Source organism: Heteronotia binoei, chromosome 5, assembly GCF_032191835.1.
Source record: "Heteronotia binoei isolate CCM8104 ecotype False Entrance Well chromosome 5, APGP_CSIRO_Hbin_v1, whole genome shotgun sequence".
Classification (NCBI taxonomy): Eukaryota; Metazoa; Chordata; class Lepidosauria; order Squamata; family Gekkonidae; genus Heteronotia; species Heteronotia binoei.
Genome location: NC_083227.1, coordinates 27,015,803 through 27,033,557, shown reverse-complemented (window position 1 = coordinate 27,033,557; position 17,755 = coordinate 27,015,803). Strand labels below are relative to the sequence as shown.

The 17,755-nt window shown below is 45.7% G+C and overlaps 1 protein-coding gene and 1 pseudogene across 1 annotated transcript; both read left to right on the top strand.

The window, feature by feature from the left end:
• The first annotated feature begins 2,436 nt into the window (after positions 1–2,436).
• Positions 2,437–5,217, top strand: LOC132571887 (zinc finger protein 213-like). The gene is made up of 3 exons (XM_060238679.1): positions 2,437–2,910; positions 3,380–3,497; positions 5,150–5,217. Exons 1-3 carry the CDS (start codon positions 2,437–2,439, stop codon positions 5,215–5,217), a joined length of 660 nt encoding a protein of 219 aa, XP_060094662.1.
• LOC132571350 (zinc finger protein 420-like) overlaps positions 3,383–17,755 on the top strand; it is a 30,261-nt pseudogene continuing 15,888 nt past the window's right edge.

The following is a 17,755-nucleotide window of genomic DNA, read 5'->3' as shown; positions in this document are numbered from 1 at the left end:
CCTTGGAAGGCAAAAGAGTTCTCCTACAGGTCTCTCAGTCTTGTGATTCCTGATGTCAGATTCGGGCAGAATTTGTCCTGTTTGCCCTATATAGAGAACTGAAGGGCATTGTTGGCATTTAATGGCATATATACAGTGTTAGAAGATGAGCATGTGAATAAGTAGGGTTGCCAATCCCCAGGTGGGGGCAGGGGATCCCCCAGTTTGGAGGCCCTCCCCCCGCTTCAAGATCATCAGAAAGCAGGGGGGGGGGGCATTTGCTGGGCATTCCGTTATTCCCTATGAGTCCCATCAGGTATAATGAAGAATTGATCTGGGGCTCTGGGGGGCTGTGTTTTGATGTAGAGGCACCAGATTTTCAGCATAGCATCCAGTGCCTCTCCCCAAAACACCCTCCAAGTTTCAAAAGGATTGGACCAGGGGGTCCAGTTATATGAGCCCCAAAAGAAGGTGCCCCTATCCTTCATTATTTCCAACAGAGGGAAGGTTTTTAAAAGGTGTGCAGTCCCTTTAATGAGATGCCCAGAACTCCCTTTGGAGTTCAGTTCTGCTTGTCACAACCTTGCTCCTGGCTCACCCCCAAAGTCTCCTGGCTCCATCCCCAAGGACCCCATATATTTCTTGAACTGGACTTGGCAACCAGTGTTCCCTCTAAGCTGAGTTAGTGTGAGCTAGTTCACAGAGTTTTAGCTTCCAGCGCACACATTTTTGTCTTAGCTCGGGAAAAATTACTGCAGAGCACAATAATTTATGCAATAGCTCACAACTTTAATGCCAGCAGCTCACAAAGTAGAATTTTTGCTCACAAGACCCTGCAGCTTAGAGGGAACATTGCTAGCAACCCTATGGCGTACATACAATGTTAGAAGATGAGCATGTGAGTAAGCCTGAGCTACTGCATTTGATCCGCATGCACATGAAAGCTTATCCCCAGAATTTAACTTTGTTAAATTGAACGCAGCAGCCCATCTGAATCCGTCTCTTCGTACTGCAGGCTAGATCCATAAGGGTTAAAACCAGTGAGTCTGGGTTCCCAGAGAGGCTTCTTTGTGAGCTGAGCTCTCTTCCCCCTCCCCCAACTAGGGGGAGAAGAGGTCTTTTGCATCCCGCCTCTGGTGAGTTGCAGTTGCCTTTGGGGGTGCAGAGAAGGCGCTGGGGTTTCATCAGAGGGTAGGTGGAAAAGAAGGGAAGGAGAGACCCCAGAGAGGGAGAGAAAGGGGGACAAGGGGGAAGGAGACATCTGCTGACTGGGAGGGTGGAAACTGGGGCTCCTCCCCGTTTTTCCTTCTTAGGAAGAGGAGGCCTCTGCAGCCTGACCATTGTTTCCAAAACACACAGACCAGAGAGTCTGTTTTCTTCCCTCTGCAAAGCCAGAGGGGAAAAAATAGTGACTGTATCTCTGGAGACTTAAAATGGGGAAATGGTGCCTTTTGAATCTGGAGAGAGTGGGAGGAAGAGATCAGATGGGGCGAAGCTGTCAGGGAAGGGGAGTCCAACAGAGAGAGAGGGAGACCCTTGGGAGAACTAAGACCCTTGGTTTCTGCCCCCCTCCCCCTCCATGCAGTCAATGCCTAGGAGAATCAGCCTTTGAGGTTTAATATTTTTTAAAGTTTTAAATAGATTTATTAGGTTTTCAGGTAAAATAGGAATGGGAGGTAGAAGGGAAGGAAAAAAGGGTGGGGAACATGAATTAAAAATGTGTAATATTTCTACTGAGAGCCAGTTTGGTGCAGTGGTTAAGTGTGCGGACTCTTATCTGAGATAACTGAGTTTGATTCCCCACTCCTCCACTTGCACCTGCTAGCATGGCCTTGGGTCAGCCATAGCTCTGGCAGAGGTTGTCCTTAAAAGGGCAGCTGCTGCGAGAGCCCTCTCAGCCCCACCCACCTCACAGGGTGTTTGTGGGGGAGGAAGATAAAGAAGATTGTGAGCTGCTCTGAGATTCGGAGTGGAGAGCGGGATATAAATCCAATATCTTCTTCTACTTATACATTATTCATTTCATATCTTCATCATCAATATCCATCATCTGATAACATTTTCTTATAATTCATTATTAATATCTCTTAAAACAACTACTAAGACAAGAATAGATTTTTGCACGGCAATACTTGTCATAAATCACATTATTGAGAAAAGAGCTATTAGCCAAGCTTTTAAACTTCTCAGAAATAGATACATTATCAGACAGACTGAAATATGTTAATCTGTTTGAAACTATGGGAACCATTATATTGCTGGTTACGGTATAATATATGAGGTTTAGTATTTCGGCCCCTTTCTTACAGGGAGAAGATATGGGGGATAACAGGAATCATGCACTTTCACTGTGATTCCTGATCAGAGAGTGAAAAGTTGCACTCTGAATTTGTGGGTTTTTGCAAAGTCTTAATAGCCACGCTGATCTTAAGATAACCCTTCTTGCAAAAGGCCACCATGGGAGAAGAACAGGGTGGTTTTTGGACCCTTTTAGAGGCTGCAGCAAAGCCAGAGCAGAAGCCAGGAAAGGAAGACTCCGGTGGCTCTGAAGCAGCCAGAGGTCCCGGTCTCCTAGAGGCTGGAAGCAAGAGGCGATTCTGGAAAAGAACTCTGCAGAAATCTCCAGGAGAGGACACCCCCAGCTCTGATGGCTCGCGCCAGAATTTCAGGCAGTTCCGTTACTGGGAGGCAAAGGGACCCCGAGAGGTTTGCAGCTGCCTCCACGACCTTTGCTGTCGGTGGCTGAAGCCAGAACAGCTCACCAAGAATCAGATCCTGGACCTGGTGATCCTGGAGCAGTTCCTGGCCATCCTGCCCTCAGAGATGGAGAGCTGGGTCAGAGAATGCTGGCCGGAGACCAGTTCCCAGGCGGTGGCCCTGGCAGAAGGCTTCCTCCTCAGCCAGGCAGAGGACAAGAATCCAGAAGAGCAGGTGAGAGGTTTTTATTCCCCCTAATTTAAGGGCCTGGGAACACTTCCAGAGAGATTAGAAAATTCCCTTCCAGTGGCATAACATTTTCTTGCCATCACAGTAGGGACTGTCCCCCAATCCTCAGATTTTTGTCTACCTTCTTCCTTTCTAACCTTCTCTCATCCTGGGATCTTCAGAGAGCCCAGTTTGGTGTAGTGGTTAAGTGCGTGGACTCTTATCTGGGAGAACCAGGTTTGATTCCCCACTCCTCTACTTCCACCTGCTGGAATGGCCTTGGGTCAGCCATAGCTCTCGTAGGAGTTGTCCTTGAAAGGGCAGCTTCTGGGAGAGAGCTCTCAGCTCCACCCACCTCAAAGGGTGTCTTTTGTGGGGGAAGGAGATAAAGGAGATTGTAAGCCGCTCTGAGACTCTGATTTAGAGAGAAGGGTGGGGTATAAATTTGCAGTCGTCTTCTTCTTTGCTGTGTCAGGTGCAGGGAACGTTAACCGGCATAGCCGCAGATTTCTCGGCGGTGGAAGAGGCTCCATCAGGCACTGGAGAGAGGCTGCTGACGGCTCAGGAAGGTGACCAAAATGCCACCTGGACAAGTAAGAATGAACAGGACATCTTTCTGCTTCCTTCTCCCTCTCTCCCCCAAATTCATGTGTTTCAAGTGCTGTCAAATTGTAGCCAACATGGCAACCCCAGGAAGGGACTTTAAAAGTAAGCGAAAAGCAGAGGTTATTTGACGAAGTGTGCACGCACACAAAAGCTCACATCCTGAATAAAACTTTGCTGGTCTTAAAGGTGCCACTGGATTCTAACTTTGTTCTGTTGCTTCAAACCAACATGGCTGCCCACCTGGATGTATCACAGAATGATTAAAGGGGTGGAACACTTCCCCTATGAAGAAAGGGTAAAACGCTTGGGGCTCTTTAGCTTGGAGAAACGTCGACTGCGGGGTGACATGATAGAGGTTTATAAGATTATGCATGGGATGGAGAAAGAGGTACTTTTCTCCCTTTCTCACAATACAAGAACTCCTGGGCATTCAATGAGCAGTCAGGTTAGAATGGATAAAAGGAAGTACTTCTTCCCCCAAAGGGTGATTAACATGTGGAATTCACTGCCACAGGAGGTGGTGGCGGCTACGAGCATAGCCAGCTTCAAGAGGGGATTGGATAAAAATATGGAGCAGAGGTCCATCAGTGGCTATTAGCCACAATGTGTGTGTGTATTGGCCACTGTGTGATACAGAGTGTTGGACTGGATGGGCCATTGACCTGATCCAACATGGCTTCTCTTATGTTCTTAGTAAGTTAGGCATGTGTACATGAAGGTGCCTCGTATTGAATCAGACTGTTGGCCTATCATGGTATTGTCTACTCAGACTGGGAGCAGCTGTACAGGATTTCCCTTAGAGGTCTTTCACATCCCCTGAAACCTGATCCTTCCAAATGGAGATGCTGGGGATGGAACCTGGGTCCTTCCCTTGCTGAGAAGATGCTTCAGGGGTTCTGATCTCATTTGGTATGAAGGCCGAATCTTGACCTTGTTGGGCTGGGCCATGTGTGTGTCAAAATGTAAAGCCAGGTCAGGGAGATACAAACTTTATAAAGGACACAGACAAACACACACACACTCAGCCTAATCCACCTCACTGGCTTGCTGAGCCTCAATCAACAGAAGGAAGAGAGTTTTGGCTCAGTAGCTTTGCTGTGCAACTGAGAGAGCCTGGCAAAACTAGCTCTCCTTCTCTCACTTGCTTTGCTCTGTAGCTCCTGTGTGACTGAGCAAGCCTGAAAAAGCAAGCGGTGATGCAGAAGGAAGCAAGAGAGGGAGAAGGAAGCAGATGATAGTGAGTTGTTCGGGGGGCTGATAGGAACCCTCTGGGGGCCTGATTCGTCTTCCGGGCCACATGTTTGACACCCCTGCTCTACAACCTAGCCACACCACCTCTTATAATTGTGTGCTGTCAAGCCACAACTAATTAATGACAACCACAGGACTGCGGAGTTTTCAAGGCAAGGGATGAGCAGAGATGGTTTGATATTGCCTTCCTCTGTATAGCAACCCCTGACTTCCTTGGAAGTCTCCATCCAAGTACTGACTGAGACTGACCCTTCTTAGCTTATGATCTGGCAAGATCAGGATAGGCTGTGCTGTCAGACTGCTGCACTGTCAGAATTAGGAAAGCTTAAACAGATGTCTGGAGGAAGCTTCTATCAAAGTGATCTCATGATGTCCCTCTATGTTGTAGCTGTGAACACCAGTGGCATAGTGCAAATCACTAACAGTGCAATCCTAAGAACACTTTCCTGGGAGTAAGTCTCCCTGAACAAAGTGAGATTTACTTCTGAGTAGATCTGTTTAGGATTGCTCCCTCTATGCCTTCTCTCCAGTTTGGAATAGTGGTTAAGAGCAGCAGACTCTAATCTAGAGAACTGGATTTTTATTCCCTACTTCTCCATATGCAGCCAGCTGGGTGAACTTGGGTCAGCCACAGTTCTCTCAGGAGTCAGACTGTCAGATTGGATACTTCTGTCTCTTGCACAAAGCACACTTCTCTATCCCTTTCCTGCCAAAGTGTCCCACCTAGAGAAAGAGCCAGTTTGTAAAGTAAAGTAAAGTAAAATTTTATTTATATCCCGCCCTCCCCCGCCAAGCAGGCTCAGGGCGGCTAACAACAGCAAAACAACAATACATTTAACAAAACATTAAATTAACCCCAAACCGATTAATACATTAGTTAAAACAATTACTAAGTCTAAAAACATTAAGTTAGATCTGACAGTACCGTTATTAATCGACGCTATGCCTGTCAGTTTGTGAATGATGGCGGATCTCCAGACTGGACCATTTTGATGTTTCTTTGTGGACTTGGTCAGCCGTTCATGAATGCCTGTTTGAATGCCACTATACCACTGTTTGGTATAGTGGTTAAGTGTGCAGTCTCTTATCTGGGAGAACCGGGTTTGATTCCCCACTCCACTTGCAGCTGCTGGAATGGCCTTGGGTCAGCCATAGCTCTGGCAGAGTTGTCCTTGAAAGGGCAGCTTCTGGGAGAGCTCTCTCAGCCCCACCCACCTCACAGAGTGTCTGTTGTGGGGGAGGAAGGTAAAGGAGATTGTAAGCTGCTCTGAGACTCTGAGTATAGGTTGGGGCATAAATCCATCATCATCATCATCATCATCATCATCATCATCATCATCATCATCATCATCATCATCATCAGAGCTGTTCCCTCAATAGCAGTTATTTCAGGGCTTTCTCAGTCCCACCTATCTCACAGGGTGCCTGTTGTGAGGAGAGGAAAAGAAGTTGATTGTAAGCCACTCGGAGTGAAGGGCAGGATATAAATGTAACTCATCTCCTCCTCTTCCTCCTTGTTATTGGATTCCTGGAGGGATCCAGAAGACTGCCTCCTCTTTCCCTCAGTATGCCCAGGAGCCAAAATCAAGAGACATTGTTCATTCAAGGAACTGAAATACAATTGAACTACAAAAAAGGAAATGACAAAAAATATTCCCACTGTCTTTTGGTCTCATTGCAGGTGGTCAAATGACTCCAGCAACACCTCCTCACTCATCTGTTTATGACCCTACAGAACCAACTCCTGTGCAACCAAATCAGGTAGGAGAAGGACTCAGTGACTAGACTGGGTGCTTCTGTCTCTCCCACAAAGCACACTTCTCTATCTAGGGTTGCCAAGTCCAATTCAAGAACTATCTGAGGACTTTGGGGGTGGAGCCAGGAGCAAGGATGTGACAAGCATAATTGAACTCCAAGGGAGTTCTGGCCATTACATTTAAAAGGGACCACACTCTTTTTAAATGCCTTCCTTCCGTAGGAAATAATGAAGGATAGGAGCACCTTCTTCTGGGACTCATAGAATTGGACCCCCTGGTCCAATCCTTTTGAAACTTGGGGGGGGGGTATTTTGGGGAGAGGCACTGGATGCTATACTGAAAACATGGCACCTCTGCCTCAAAATACAACCCCCCCAGAGCCCCAGATACCCATGGACCAATTCTCTATTATTTTCTATGGGAGTGGCATTAGCAGTTCTCCAGAACTGCTTGAAGAAATTGACTAACTGCGTGTAAATTGCCTTTGAGCATTGGTTCCACACTATGGAAGTATATTGATCAGAGGAAATTTGAATCGAAACATGTATCAATTGTACTTCTCTTCAGCATCTGAATCCATTCCTCAAATTATTTTTGAAAATTTTCTTCATCGTTTATCTTGTTCCGTTACGAAGAGGTCTGCTTGTCAGCATCGCTACACTTGAGTAGCACGTCCTCGTAGACTCTTATGTGATGGACTCCCAAACCTTACATTGTTTTACTATTTGTAAGTTTGTCTTTGTTAGCAACGTTATTTTTATTTGCATGTTTAAAAACTCTAAGTGCTCCATCGAGAGTGTGGATTAGTTTCTAAGTAAATTCATTCTGTAAAAATAATGAATGTTTGTAAATTTCCTTTAAGAGGTTTTGATTAACCTTATAGTATTTCAGGAACACGTTGTCTCTTGGCTTGTAACCTGGTGTTCTTCCCTTTTGGTGTACCACCTGGGGATTGGCAACCCTATCTCTATCCCTGTTCTGCCAAAGTGTCCCACCTGGAAAAAAGGTCAATGCTGCATTTGATGGACCTTCAGCGACCTTGCCTTTAAGTTGCCTTCCAGGTTATGTTAAGAAGGGAAGGACCATGACACCATCTTTGAGGAGAACATGTTCTTCTTCTTTCAGGGCCCAGTGTCCTTTGAGGAGGTGGTGGTGTCTTTCAATGAGGAGGAGTGGGCACTGCTGGATCCGGGCCAAAGAGCCCTGCACAGGGAAGTCATGGTGGAGAATTATGGAATCGTGGCCTCTTTAGGTAAGTCTCCCTCAACTGACATAATCAGCAGAGGTGCTGTAAAAGTAGACGTCAGCAAGAAAAGATGCGGGTGCTCTTAGGTTGGCATGAGGGGGCGTGTCATGTAGGATTAGGTATACAGCCGGTTTAAATAGCCTCAAGGTTACCATGGCACGAATCCATATGGTTAGATTGACTAAGCCCAGGGGTTTTTTTGTAGCAGGAACTCCTTTGTCTATTAGGCCACACTCCCCTGATGGAGCCAATCCTCCAAAAGCTTACAGCAGGCCCTATAATAACAGCCTTGTGAGCTCTTGGAGGATTGGCTACATCAGGGGTGTGTGGCCTAACGGGGGTGGAATCCTAGCAGGAGCTCCTTTGCATATTAGACCACACACCCCTGATGAAGCCAATTCTCCAAGAGCTTACAAGGCTCTTTTTTGTAAGCTCTTGAAGGACTGGCTACGTCAGGGGTGTGTGGCCTAAAATGCAAAGGAGCTCCTGCTAGAATTCCACCCCTGATAACTAGGATGAACAAAGTCTGAGCTCAGAGGTACTTTTGAGACCAACAAAGTTTTATTCAAGGGATGAGGTTTTGTGTGCAGGTACACTTCTTCAGATACAATGAAATGGAAATTACCAGTCCATGCGTATAGGTAGAAAGTGAGCAGTAAATTAGCATACAGCATAATGAAGATTGTTAACAGATTCAAGGGTCAAACAGGAATAAGAGGCTTAGTTGATATGGTTCCTGTTTGCTTGGGTTTAACTCTGGGGGGAAACGCTGTGAAGGAAATAAAATATGTCAGAACTGGAGATGGATGGGCAGATGTATCCTTAATTGTGGAGTGCTGAGAGTAATTAACTGAGACCCTGCCTTTACACTCCCCCTGTCTCCTCTCAAGCAGCTTTACAGCATCTTCTTTTAAGTGGAGTGAATGGCTGCGTAGTTCTCTTCCGTGTTCCCAGAACAGAGAAATACATTCCAGTCTTCCATTCCAAATTGCATTCTACTTGGATGGACAGGGATCAGGAGCACAAGGGGTGACATCCACACAGTCCCACACAGTTTTGTGTTGCCACAGTTTGTTCCTGGATGCCCAGGAGACAAAGGGGGCCAGGAGTTCTCCATTTCTGATGTAGTCTAATGTGGTTGCATATTCGTGCCTTTGTAACATTCAGAGTAGCTATCATAAGGCCCTCCAGGAGGGGCTGTCTTTAAAGAGCATTGAGGAGTATCACAGTGAGAATCTGCCTTGGCCTAAAAATAAGCAATGGCCAGGGCTTTTTTTGTAGCAGGAACTCCTTTGCATATTAGGCCACACACACCCTTATGTAGCCAATCCTCCAAGAGCTTACGGGGCTCTTAGTACAGGGTCTACGGTAAACTCCAGGAGGATTGGCTACATCAGGGGTGTGGCCTAATACGCAAAGGAGTTTGGTGTAGTGGTTAAGTGCATAGACTCTTATCTGGGAGAACTGGGTTTGATTCCCCACTCCTCTACTTGCACCTGCTGGAATGGCCTAGGGTCAGCCATAGCTCTGTCAGAGGCTGTCCTTGAAAGGGCAGCTGCTCAGCCCCACCCACCTCACAGGGTGTCTGTTGTGGGGGGAGAAGATAAAGGAGATTGTGAGCCACTTTGAGATTCAGAGTGGCGGCCAGGAGAAAAGGGCGGGGTATAAATCTGCAATTCTTCTTCTTCCTGCTACAAAAAAAGTCCTGGGCAGGGAGATAGCTGGGTTCAAATCCCCACTCTGCCACAGAAGCTCCTTCTTAGCCTTGCCCACTTTACAGATTAGTGAGGGTGGTGGGGGAGAACCACAGCACAATCCAGGTTGGGGGATCTACAGAACACAGCATCTGAGTCCAAAATCGTTACCTTCTTCCTTGGCTTCTGATTTATTTCTGAGCCCAAGACAAAGGGCTGCAGCAGATTTAAAGGCTGAAATGATCTGGGAGGGAGCTGTTTTAATAGCTGCCATATCTCAGATGAACCTATCCGTCCTCTCTGGTAGTTAGCTGAGACTCTGTTCTATTTTCCCCTTCTCCATAGCAGGTAAATCACAGGGGTCTGGAGAACTGGGCCTTTTGTTCTCTGCAGTGAGTCTCGGAACCTTCTGACCCATTAATCCCATTTTCCTCCCTCCTGGTTTACTAACATCTTGTGAAGGTGGTTTTGTTTCAGAAGATACCAAGAGATACTAAATATATTCCGATGCTGCTGTTCTGGAACTCTAGAGCCTCTAGCCCAGAGGTGGCCAAACTGTGGCTCGGGAGCCGCACGTGGCTCTTTCACACCTATTGTGTGGCTCTCAAACCCCCACCACCCCATCGGTCAGCTTGGAGAAGGCACTTGTCTCTTTAAATCAGGTAAAATATATATTTTATTACTCAGTTAAATTTCCAAGAATTCCCTTCACACTTCACCAACAGGCTTCGTTAAGGGAATCTGTAATATATAATAGCAACTCTGAGTTTAGGGGAATCTGTAATATATAATAACAACGCTGAGTTTACATAAGTAGAGTTAAAATTATATAAATAAGATGAACCTATCTGTCCTCTCTGGTAGTTAGCTGGGACTCTGTTCTGTTTCCCCCTTCCCCGTGGCGCAGAGTGGTAAAGCTTCAGTACTGCTGTCTGAACTCTCTGCTCACGACCTGAGTTTGATCCCAGTGGAAGCTGGTTGCAGGTAACCGGCTCAGGTTGACTCAGCCTTCCATCCTTCCGAGGTCGGTAAAATGAGTACCCAGCTTGCTGGGGGGAAAGTGTAGATGACTGGGGAAGGCAATGGCAAACCACCCTGTAAAAAGTCTGCCGTGAAAACGTTGTGAAAGCAACGTCACCCCAGAGACGGTAACGACTGGTGCTTGCACAGGGGACTACCTTTTTACCTTTATTAAAAGCTAAAATCCAGCTCCTAAAATATCAGTCACAAAACTGCTGGAGCTTATTCTGTCCTTGAGATTGCATGAGGAACTCCTTGTAAAGAACAGAGATAAGATAAGGCTGTCCAGTACCCAGCAGATTTTGGCTCAAAATTAAAGAGATCATTTTTTCTGTGTCTAAATTAATGTTACCAACCTGTTCATATTTCAGTAGTTCTCAAAAAAGGCTAAATGTCCCAATAACATGCAACTTGGGACAACCAAGTGGAGTGGAAGTCACCTCTTGAAGCTAAACCTCACACATCCCCATGTAAATACAAAATTTTTAAAAATCCCCCATCACCCACCAGAAGGCTTTCTTGAGCTTAAGTGAAAATATTGAACCAGTGACCTTCTGGGTACAAAGCTGAGGAATGAGTGCTGAATGGAATCTGAAACTGCCTGGTTCAAATCTAGCGTTCTGTACAATGTCCCATATCAGCTGTCTTTAGTGGGAATGATCAGAAACTGTTTAATATTTGGTGGAATCTACCTCCCTGCTTATGTCTGTGTTGAAGACATTTTCTCTCACTCAGAATAGCAGCTAATTCAAGTTGTTCCTTGATTTCAGGCTTCGTTGTACCACCTAGATCTTAGAGTTGATTCTTCTCATTTTGCTCCAACAGGCGATGGATGGAAGAAAGAGGCCAAGGAAGATCAATCTCCGATGCCAGGGGAAAGGGGCAGATCACAAGAGGCTGGAAAACAGAGGCAGAAAACTGAGATAAATGCACCAACTGGATCCTTTCCTCAGCTTGGTGATTCCAAAGGAACCTCAGCCCAAGACAGAAAAGATGAAAGCCCCAAAAGACACAAGTGCCCTCTGTGTGAGAAAAGCTTCACTTACAAATCAAGGCTTAATCGTCACTGGCGAGTCCACACAGGGGAGAAACCGTATAAATGTTTGGTGTGTGGAAAGAGCTTGTGCAGCAACGCAAGGCTTCAGACGCATCAAAGGATCCACACAGGGGAGAAGCCATTTAAATGCTCCGAGTGTGGAAAGAGTTTCACTGAGAAGTCAGACCTTAGAAAACATCAAAAGAGGCATGCAGGAGGGGAGCTGTACATATTGTTGGAGTCTGGAAAGCGGTTTGCTTGGCGCAAATCCCTGATTTTCCATCCGAGAAAGCGCAAAAGCAAGGAGCCGCTGAAGTGCTTGGAATGTGGGAAGAACTTCACTACAAATTCAGCCTTTGTCAGGCATCAGCGAATCCATACAGGGGAGAAGCCGTATAAATGTCTTGTGTGTGGAAAGAATTTCACTCGGAGCACACATCTTGCGTCACATCAAAGAATGCATACAGGGGAGGTCTATAAATGTGCTGAGTGTGGAAAAAGCTTTGCTTGGAGAGCATCTCTGCGCTTACACCAGAGAATCCACACAGGGGAGGACTATAAATGCTTGGAGTGTGGAAAGAGTTTCAGTCTGAAGTCAGTCCTTAGGGGACATCAACGAATGCACACAGGAGAGAAGCCCTATAAATGCTTGGAGTGTGGGAAGCTCTTCACCTGGAACACAACCCTGATTAACCACAGAAGAATGCACAGAGACGGGAAGCCATTCAAGTGCTTGGAATGTGGAAAGAGCTGCAGTACAGGATCTGACCTTAGAAGGCATCAGAGAATGCACACAGGCAAGAAGCCTTATAAATGCCTAGAGTGCGACAAGTGCTTCAGTTGGAAATCGTACCTGACTGCACATCAGAGAATTCACACAGGGGAGAAACCATATAAATGCCTCCTGTGTGGAAAGAACTTCACTCGGAAAACACATCTGAACTCGCATCAAAGAATGCACACGGGGGAGAAACCATATAAATGCTTGAAGTGTGGAAAGAGCTTTGCCTGGAGTACATCTCTGAGTTTACATCTAAAAGTCCACACAGGGGAGAACTATCAGTGCATGGAGTGTGGAAAGAGTTTTCGTCTGAGGTCGGTGCTTAGGGAGCATCAGAGGAGGCACACAGGAGAGAAACCATATAAATGTTTTGAGTGTGGGAAAAGCTTCTCTTCAAATAAAACTCTGGGTTACCATCAAAGAATTCACTTAGGCGAGAAGCCATTTAAGTGCCCGGAATGTGGAAAGGGCTGCAGTACAGGATCAGCCCTGAGAAGGCATCAACAAATCCACACTGGTGAGAAGCCCTATAAATGCTTTGAGTGTGGGAAAAGCTTCACTTGGAACAAAACTCTGATTTACCACCAGAGAGTTCACACCGGAGAGAAGCCCTATAAGTGCCTGGAGTGTGGCAAGTGCTTCAGCTGGAAATCATACCTGACAGCACATCAAAGAATTCACACAGGGGAGAAGCCGTATGAATGTCTGGTGTGCGGAAAGAACTTTACTCGGAAAATGCATCTTAAATCACATCAGAGGATGCACACAGGGGAGAAACCATATAAGTGCTCAGAGTGTGGAAAGAGCTTTGCTTGGGGCACATCCCTGAGTTCCCATCGACGAATCCACACAGGAACGGACTATCAGTGCTTAGAGTGTGGAAAGAGTTTCAGCCTGAAGTCGGTCTTCAGAGGGCATCAGAGAATACACACTGGGGAGGAACCATACAAATGCCTGGAGTGTGGAAAAAACCTGAGTACGAGCTCGGCCCTCACGAGACATCAAAGAGTCCACACAGGGGAGAAACCGTTTAAATGCCTAGTGTGTGGAAAGAACTTCACTCGGAATATTCACCTGAAATCCCATCAGATTATGCACACAGGGGAGAAACCATATAAATGCTTAGACTGCGGAAAGAGTTTCGCTTGGAGCTCGTCCTTGAGTTCCCATCAAAAAATCCACACTGAGGAAAATCCCATAAGTCGTAAAACCACTCACAGCATGGAAAGCATGTCAGATGTAGTGGAAGTCATCATATGACTTGCAAAAAAGCAAATAAGAGTTTTCCCCCCCACAAACAGTCAAAACTCAATGACTATGATTTTCCAGAAGGGAATTCTGCTGCTTATTTCCCTCCATTGCAAGATATGTCTCCTTAAAAAAAAACAAAAAACCCCTCTCTGCTCTAAATTAGAAAAACATAAATATTGTGCAGGGGTGGAGAGGCCATTTAACTTACAAGGAATTCTCCCAGCAAACCACTGCCCTGGGGGGGCTGTTAGCAACTAGGAGCCAACAGAGCCAAGTCCCAGTAGCTTTGCTCAGCACTGCGGGGGCCATTGGGTGCATCATCTTGCTCCAGGACCATTTCGACTTCCCAGCCGATGGTGATCTTGTGCCGTGAATGAGAGAATGTTACAACAGCAATGTGTCAGTTCACCAGTCATGAAAATCCATAAACTGTGCTATATTTAGGGGACAGAAATGAGCATGGCCAAACATCACACGTTAAAGAGATATTACCAGGGGCTGTTTTGTAGAAAAATAGGTGGTGGAGCTCAATAGCATAACTCATTAGCATATGCCATTCCTTCCCCCCAGCTGAAAGCAACCCAATGCAAGAAAGGAGAGCCCCAGGTGAGCGAGTCCTGCTTGGGCTGGCTAGAGATACATCCAACTCAAGCAGCCCTCGCGGGCCTGGAGCTCTCCTGGGCTGCCCTACCCCCCCAGTCAAAAGGCCAGTAAGCCACCCAAAATCACAAAGGGTGGTGTGGACAAAGGATGGTGTGGGCTTTTCCAGGGGTTAATGAGGGCTACTAGGGGCATGGCAAAACTGGGGGCTGGCTGGCTGCCCACTCTCCTAATCCAGAGATTGTTATGCAGCCGCACCTACTATTCAATAGACAAAGTAGGGAGGGAGGAAGAGGGGGAGCCATCAGAAAGGTTCAGGAGCTGTGCTCCTGTGAGCTCCTGCTGAATCTGAGGCCCGAATATTACAAAGCTGGGATGAGGGTGGGGTATCCTGTTAGGAAGCTTATCCTTAGCTAGTACATTGTCATGAATGCAGGGTTTTTTTTCACTTATTGTGTGTGTGCCTGATACTTAGACTTTGATAAAAATGCTAAAAGGAGTATCTCATGTGACTCTGTTCCCTCTTCATTCAGGAGAAACTTTTCTCTCTCTCTCATAACACTAGAACCTGGGGTCATTCACTGAAGTTGCGGGGCAGGAGAGTCGGTCAGGAACCAAAAGGCTGAGCAACTAGGAAATAAAATAAAATGCAACTATTCAGGACTTTTTCTGATTGCAGGAACTCCTTTGCATATTAGGCCACACACCCCTGATGCAGCCAATCCTCCAAGAGCTTACAGGGCTCTTCTGACAGGGCCTACTGTAAGCTCCGGGAGGATTGGCTACTTCAGGGGTGTATGGCCTAATATGCAAATTAGTTCTTGCTACAAAAAAAGCCCTGTAACTATTTATTTAAAAATTACATGACGTACCATTATAAACTCAGATCACAGTATACAAGAAGATGAATTTGCACATGTGCATTCATGTACAAACCAAAGAGATTGAGGCTAGCAATGATTACTAATCATAATGGATATCTACTCCCTCCAGTACCAGAGGCAGTTGGCCTTTCTGTATCAATTCCTGGGAAGCACAGAAAGGATGATGCTGTTGCAGCCCTCCTCTTTCTAGCCATCCTAGAGACAGCTGATTGGCCACTTTGTGAACAGAACGCTAGAGGGGCCCTTGGTCTGACACAGTGTTCTTATGTCTTCTGGCTTGATTTTGACAGAATTGGTAAATAGTTTGGAACAATACTCCTTCTACACCAGTTTGGTGTAGTGGTTAAGTGCGAGGACTCTTATCTGGGAGAACCAGTTTTGAGTCCCCACTCCTCCACTTGCACCTGCTTGGAATGGCCTTGGGTCAGCCATAGCTATCGCAAGAGTTGTCCTTGAAAGGGCAGCTTCTGGGAGAGCTCTCTCAGCTCCACCTACCTCACGGGGTGTTTGTTGTGGGGGAGGAAGGTAAAGGAGATTGTGACCGCTCTGAGACTCTTCTTCTTCTAAGCTGTGGAGTCTTGTGAGCAAAAAATCTGCATGGTGAGCTACTGGCATTAAAGTTGTGAGCTACCACATAAATTAGTTTGCTCTGAGCCCATTTTTCCTGCACTAAGACAAAAATGTGTGAGCCAGAGGCTAAAATCTGTGAGCTAGCTCACACTAACTCAGCTTAGAGGGAACATTGGTTTGGAAAGTGTTTTGTTTTAATTTTTAGTTTCCCTCTATATTTGGTTGGTAGTTATTTTTCTTGCATTATGATAACTTTTTTTCCCCTGTTGAACATGTTAACTCCTTTTTATTGGTCCTTGAAGGGACTCTAAATTGCTCTTATTATTCCATGCCTCTCAAGGCATATTCTGTCTGCGTTGTGCATTTTAGTTTCCCTCTTGGTTTATTCAAAGGCATTATTTTTCTGCATCAAAAGTATCCCTTCATTTGCCTGCCTGCTTTTGTGGCTTATACACACTGATTAGTTTTCTTTCCTTGATTTCATGGTGTCGTATTCTGTGCTGTAAATTTATTTGTTAGTTGAAGAGGACAGATTTTTTCCCCCCTCACTTGTCATGGAAACCATGTTGTTCTCCACCTTGTGGATTCACCAGCTCTAAAATGGAGGTTTTATAGAAGAGAGACATTATGTAGTGTCTAAAAACAGTGACTTCTTGATGTTCCAAAAACATGGACTCCTAGTGAGTGAAGATTTGCTCCTGTAATCCTGTTTTCCATCTCAGGGAAAGCCTTTTGTATTGGAATGGAATATGACATGTGGAAGGAACAGGTATTTGTTGTTCAGTCGCACAGGCAAGTCCGCCTTTTTGTGACCCCATGGACAAAGTCACGCCAGGCCCTCCTGTCTTCCACCATCCTCCGAAGTCTGCTCAAATTCGTGTTTGTTACATCAGTAACGCTGTCCAGCCATCTCATCTTTTGCTGTCCCCTTCTTCTTTTGCCTTCTGTCTTTCCCAGCATCAGGACCTTCTCCAGTGAGTGCTCCCTTCTCATTTGGTGGCCAAAGTATTTGAGTTTCAGCTTCAGCATCTGACTTTCCAGGGAACAGTCTGGGTTGATATCCCTTAGGACTGACTGATTTGATCTTCTTGCAGTCCAAGGGGCTCTCAAGATTCTTCTCCAGCACCACAGCTCAAAAGCATCTATTCTTCTTCGCTCGGCCTTCCTTATGGTTCAAATTGATTTCTCCAATTTTCTTGAAGAGATCTCTTGTCCTTCCCATTCTATTATTTTCCTCTATTGCTTTGCATTGTTCCTTCAGGAAGGCCTCCTTATCTCTCCTTGCTGCTCTCTGGAAACAGGTATTATGTGGTAGAAAATACAGCTATTAGCTTGGATGTTTCAGGTTCCAATCTCATTTCTGCTATGCACTTGGTCGCCATGGGAAAGTTATCCTGTATTATCCTTAGACCCCTTCCCACACCTGTGGCATTGGGAGGATAATACTGGCCTCCCTTACAGGGCTGTTGTATGGATTATACTACATGTGAGGTGCTTTGAAAGTGCTATATAAATGCTGAATTTTATTATTAAGCTATTTTTTTCTAGAAATCTTGAATTGAGAGTGTCTTTGCCCTTAATTCAAGATTTGAAGAACTACGTATTTGGATCCCCTTGGTGTTAGCTTTGTGTGATATATTGTTTTATTAAACAAGGTTGTCATGTTTTCTTCTTATTGTTGTTTTGTCTCATTCTGAATTGGGCTGTGTGGATCCTTAAATCTACAGATTACGTACGTGAACAGTTCCTCCCCACCCCCTCAGGTTTGTAGAAATATCTAAGTTTGGAGAAAAACCTGAAACCTAAAAAAAAGTTTTTTTCAGGGATTTTTTTTTGAGGCAGGAACTCCTTTGCATATTAGGCCACACACCCCTGATGTAGCCAATCCTCCAAGAGTTTACAGGGCTCTTAGTACAGGGCCTACTGTAAGCTCCTGGAGGATTGGCTCCATCAGGAGTGTGTGGCCTTATATGCAAGGGAGTTCCTGCTGCAAAAAAAAGTCCTTTTAAAAAAAACCCTCAAATAATAGAAGCAGAAACCTCTAGCTTTAAGAATAAATGTCCACTGAAATTCAGTGGCCATATCGATGGTTGCCGGGCAACCACAACAATATTCCTATCCTTCAGGTCTTTGTCTGTGCAGTGACAGGACAAGA

Coding starts and splice junctions, on each gene's coding strand:
- LOC132571887 (XM_060238679.1), top strand. CDS start 2,437: ATGGGAGAAGAACAGGGTGGTTTTTGGACCCTTTTAGAGGCTGCAGCA. Junction 2,911..3,379: donor ACAAGAATCCAGAAGAGCAG/GTGAGAGGTTTT, acceptor TTGCTGTGTCAG/GTGCAGGGAACGTTAACCGG. Junction 3,498..5,149: donor CCAAAATGCCACCTGGACAA/GTAAGAATGAAC, acceptor TCTATGTTGTAG/CTGTGAACACCAGTGGCATA.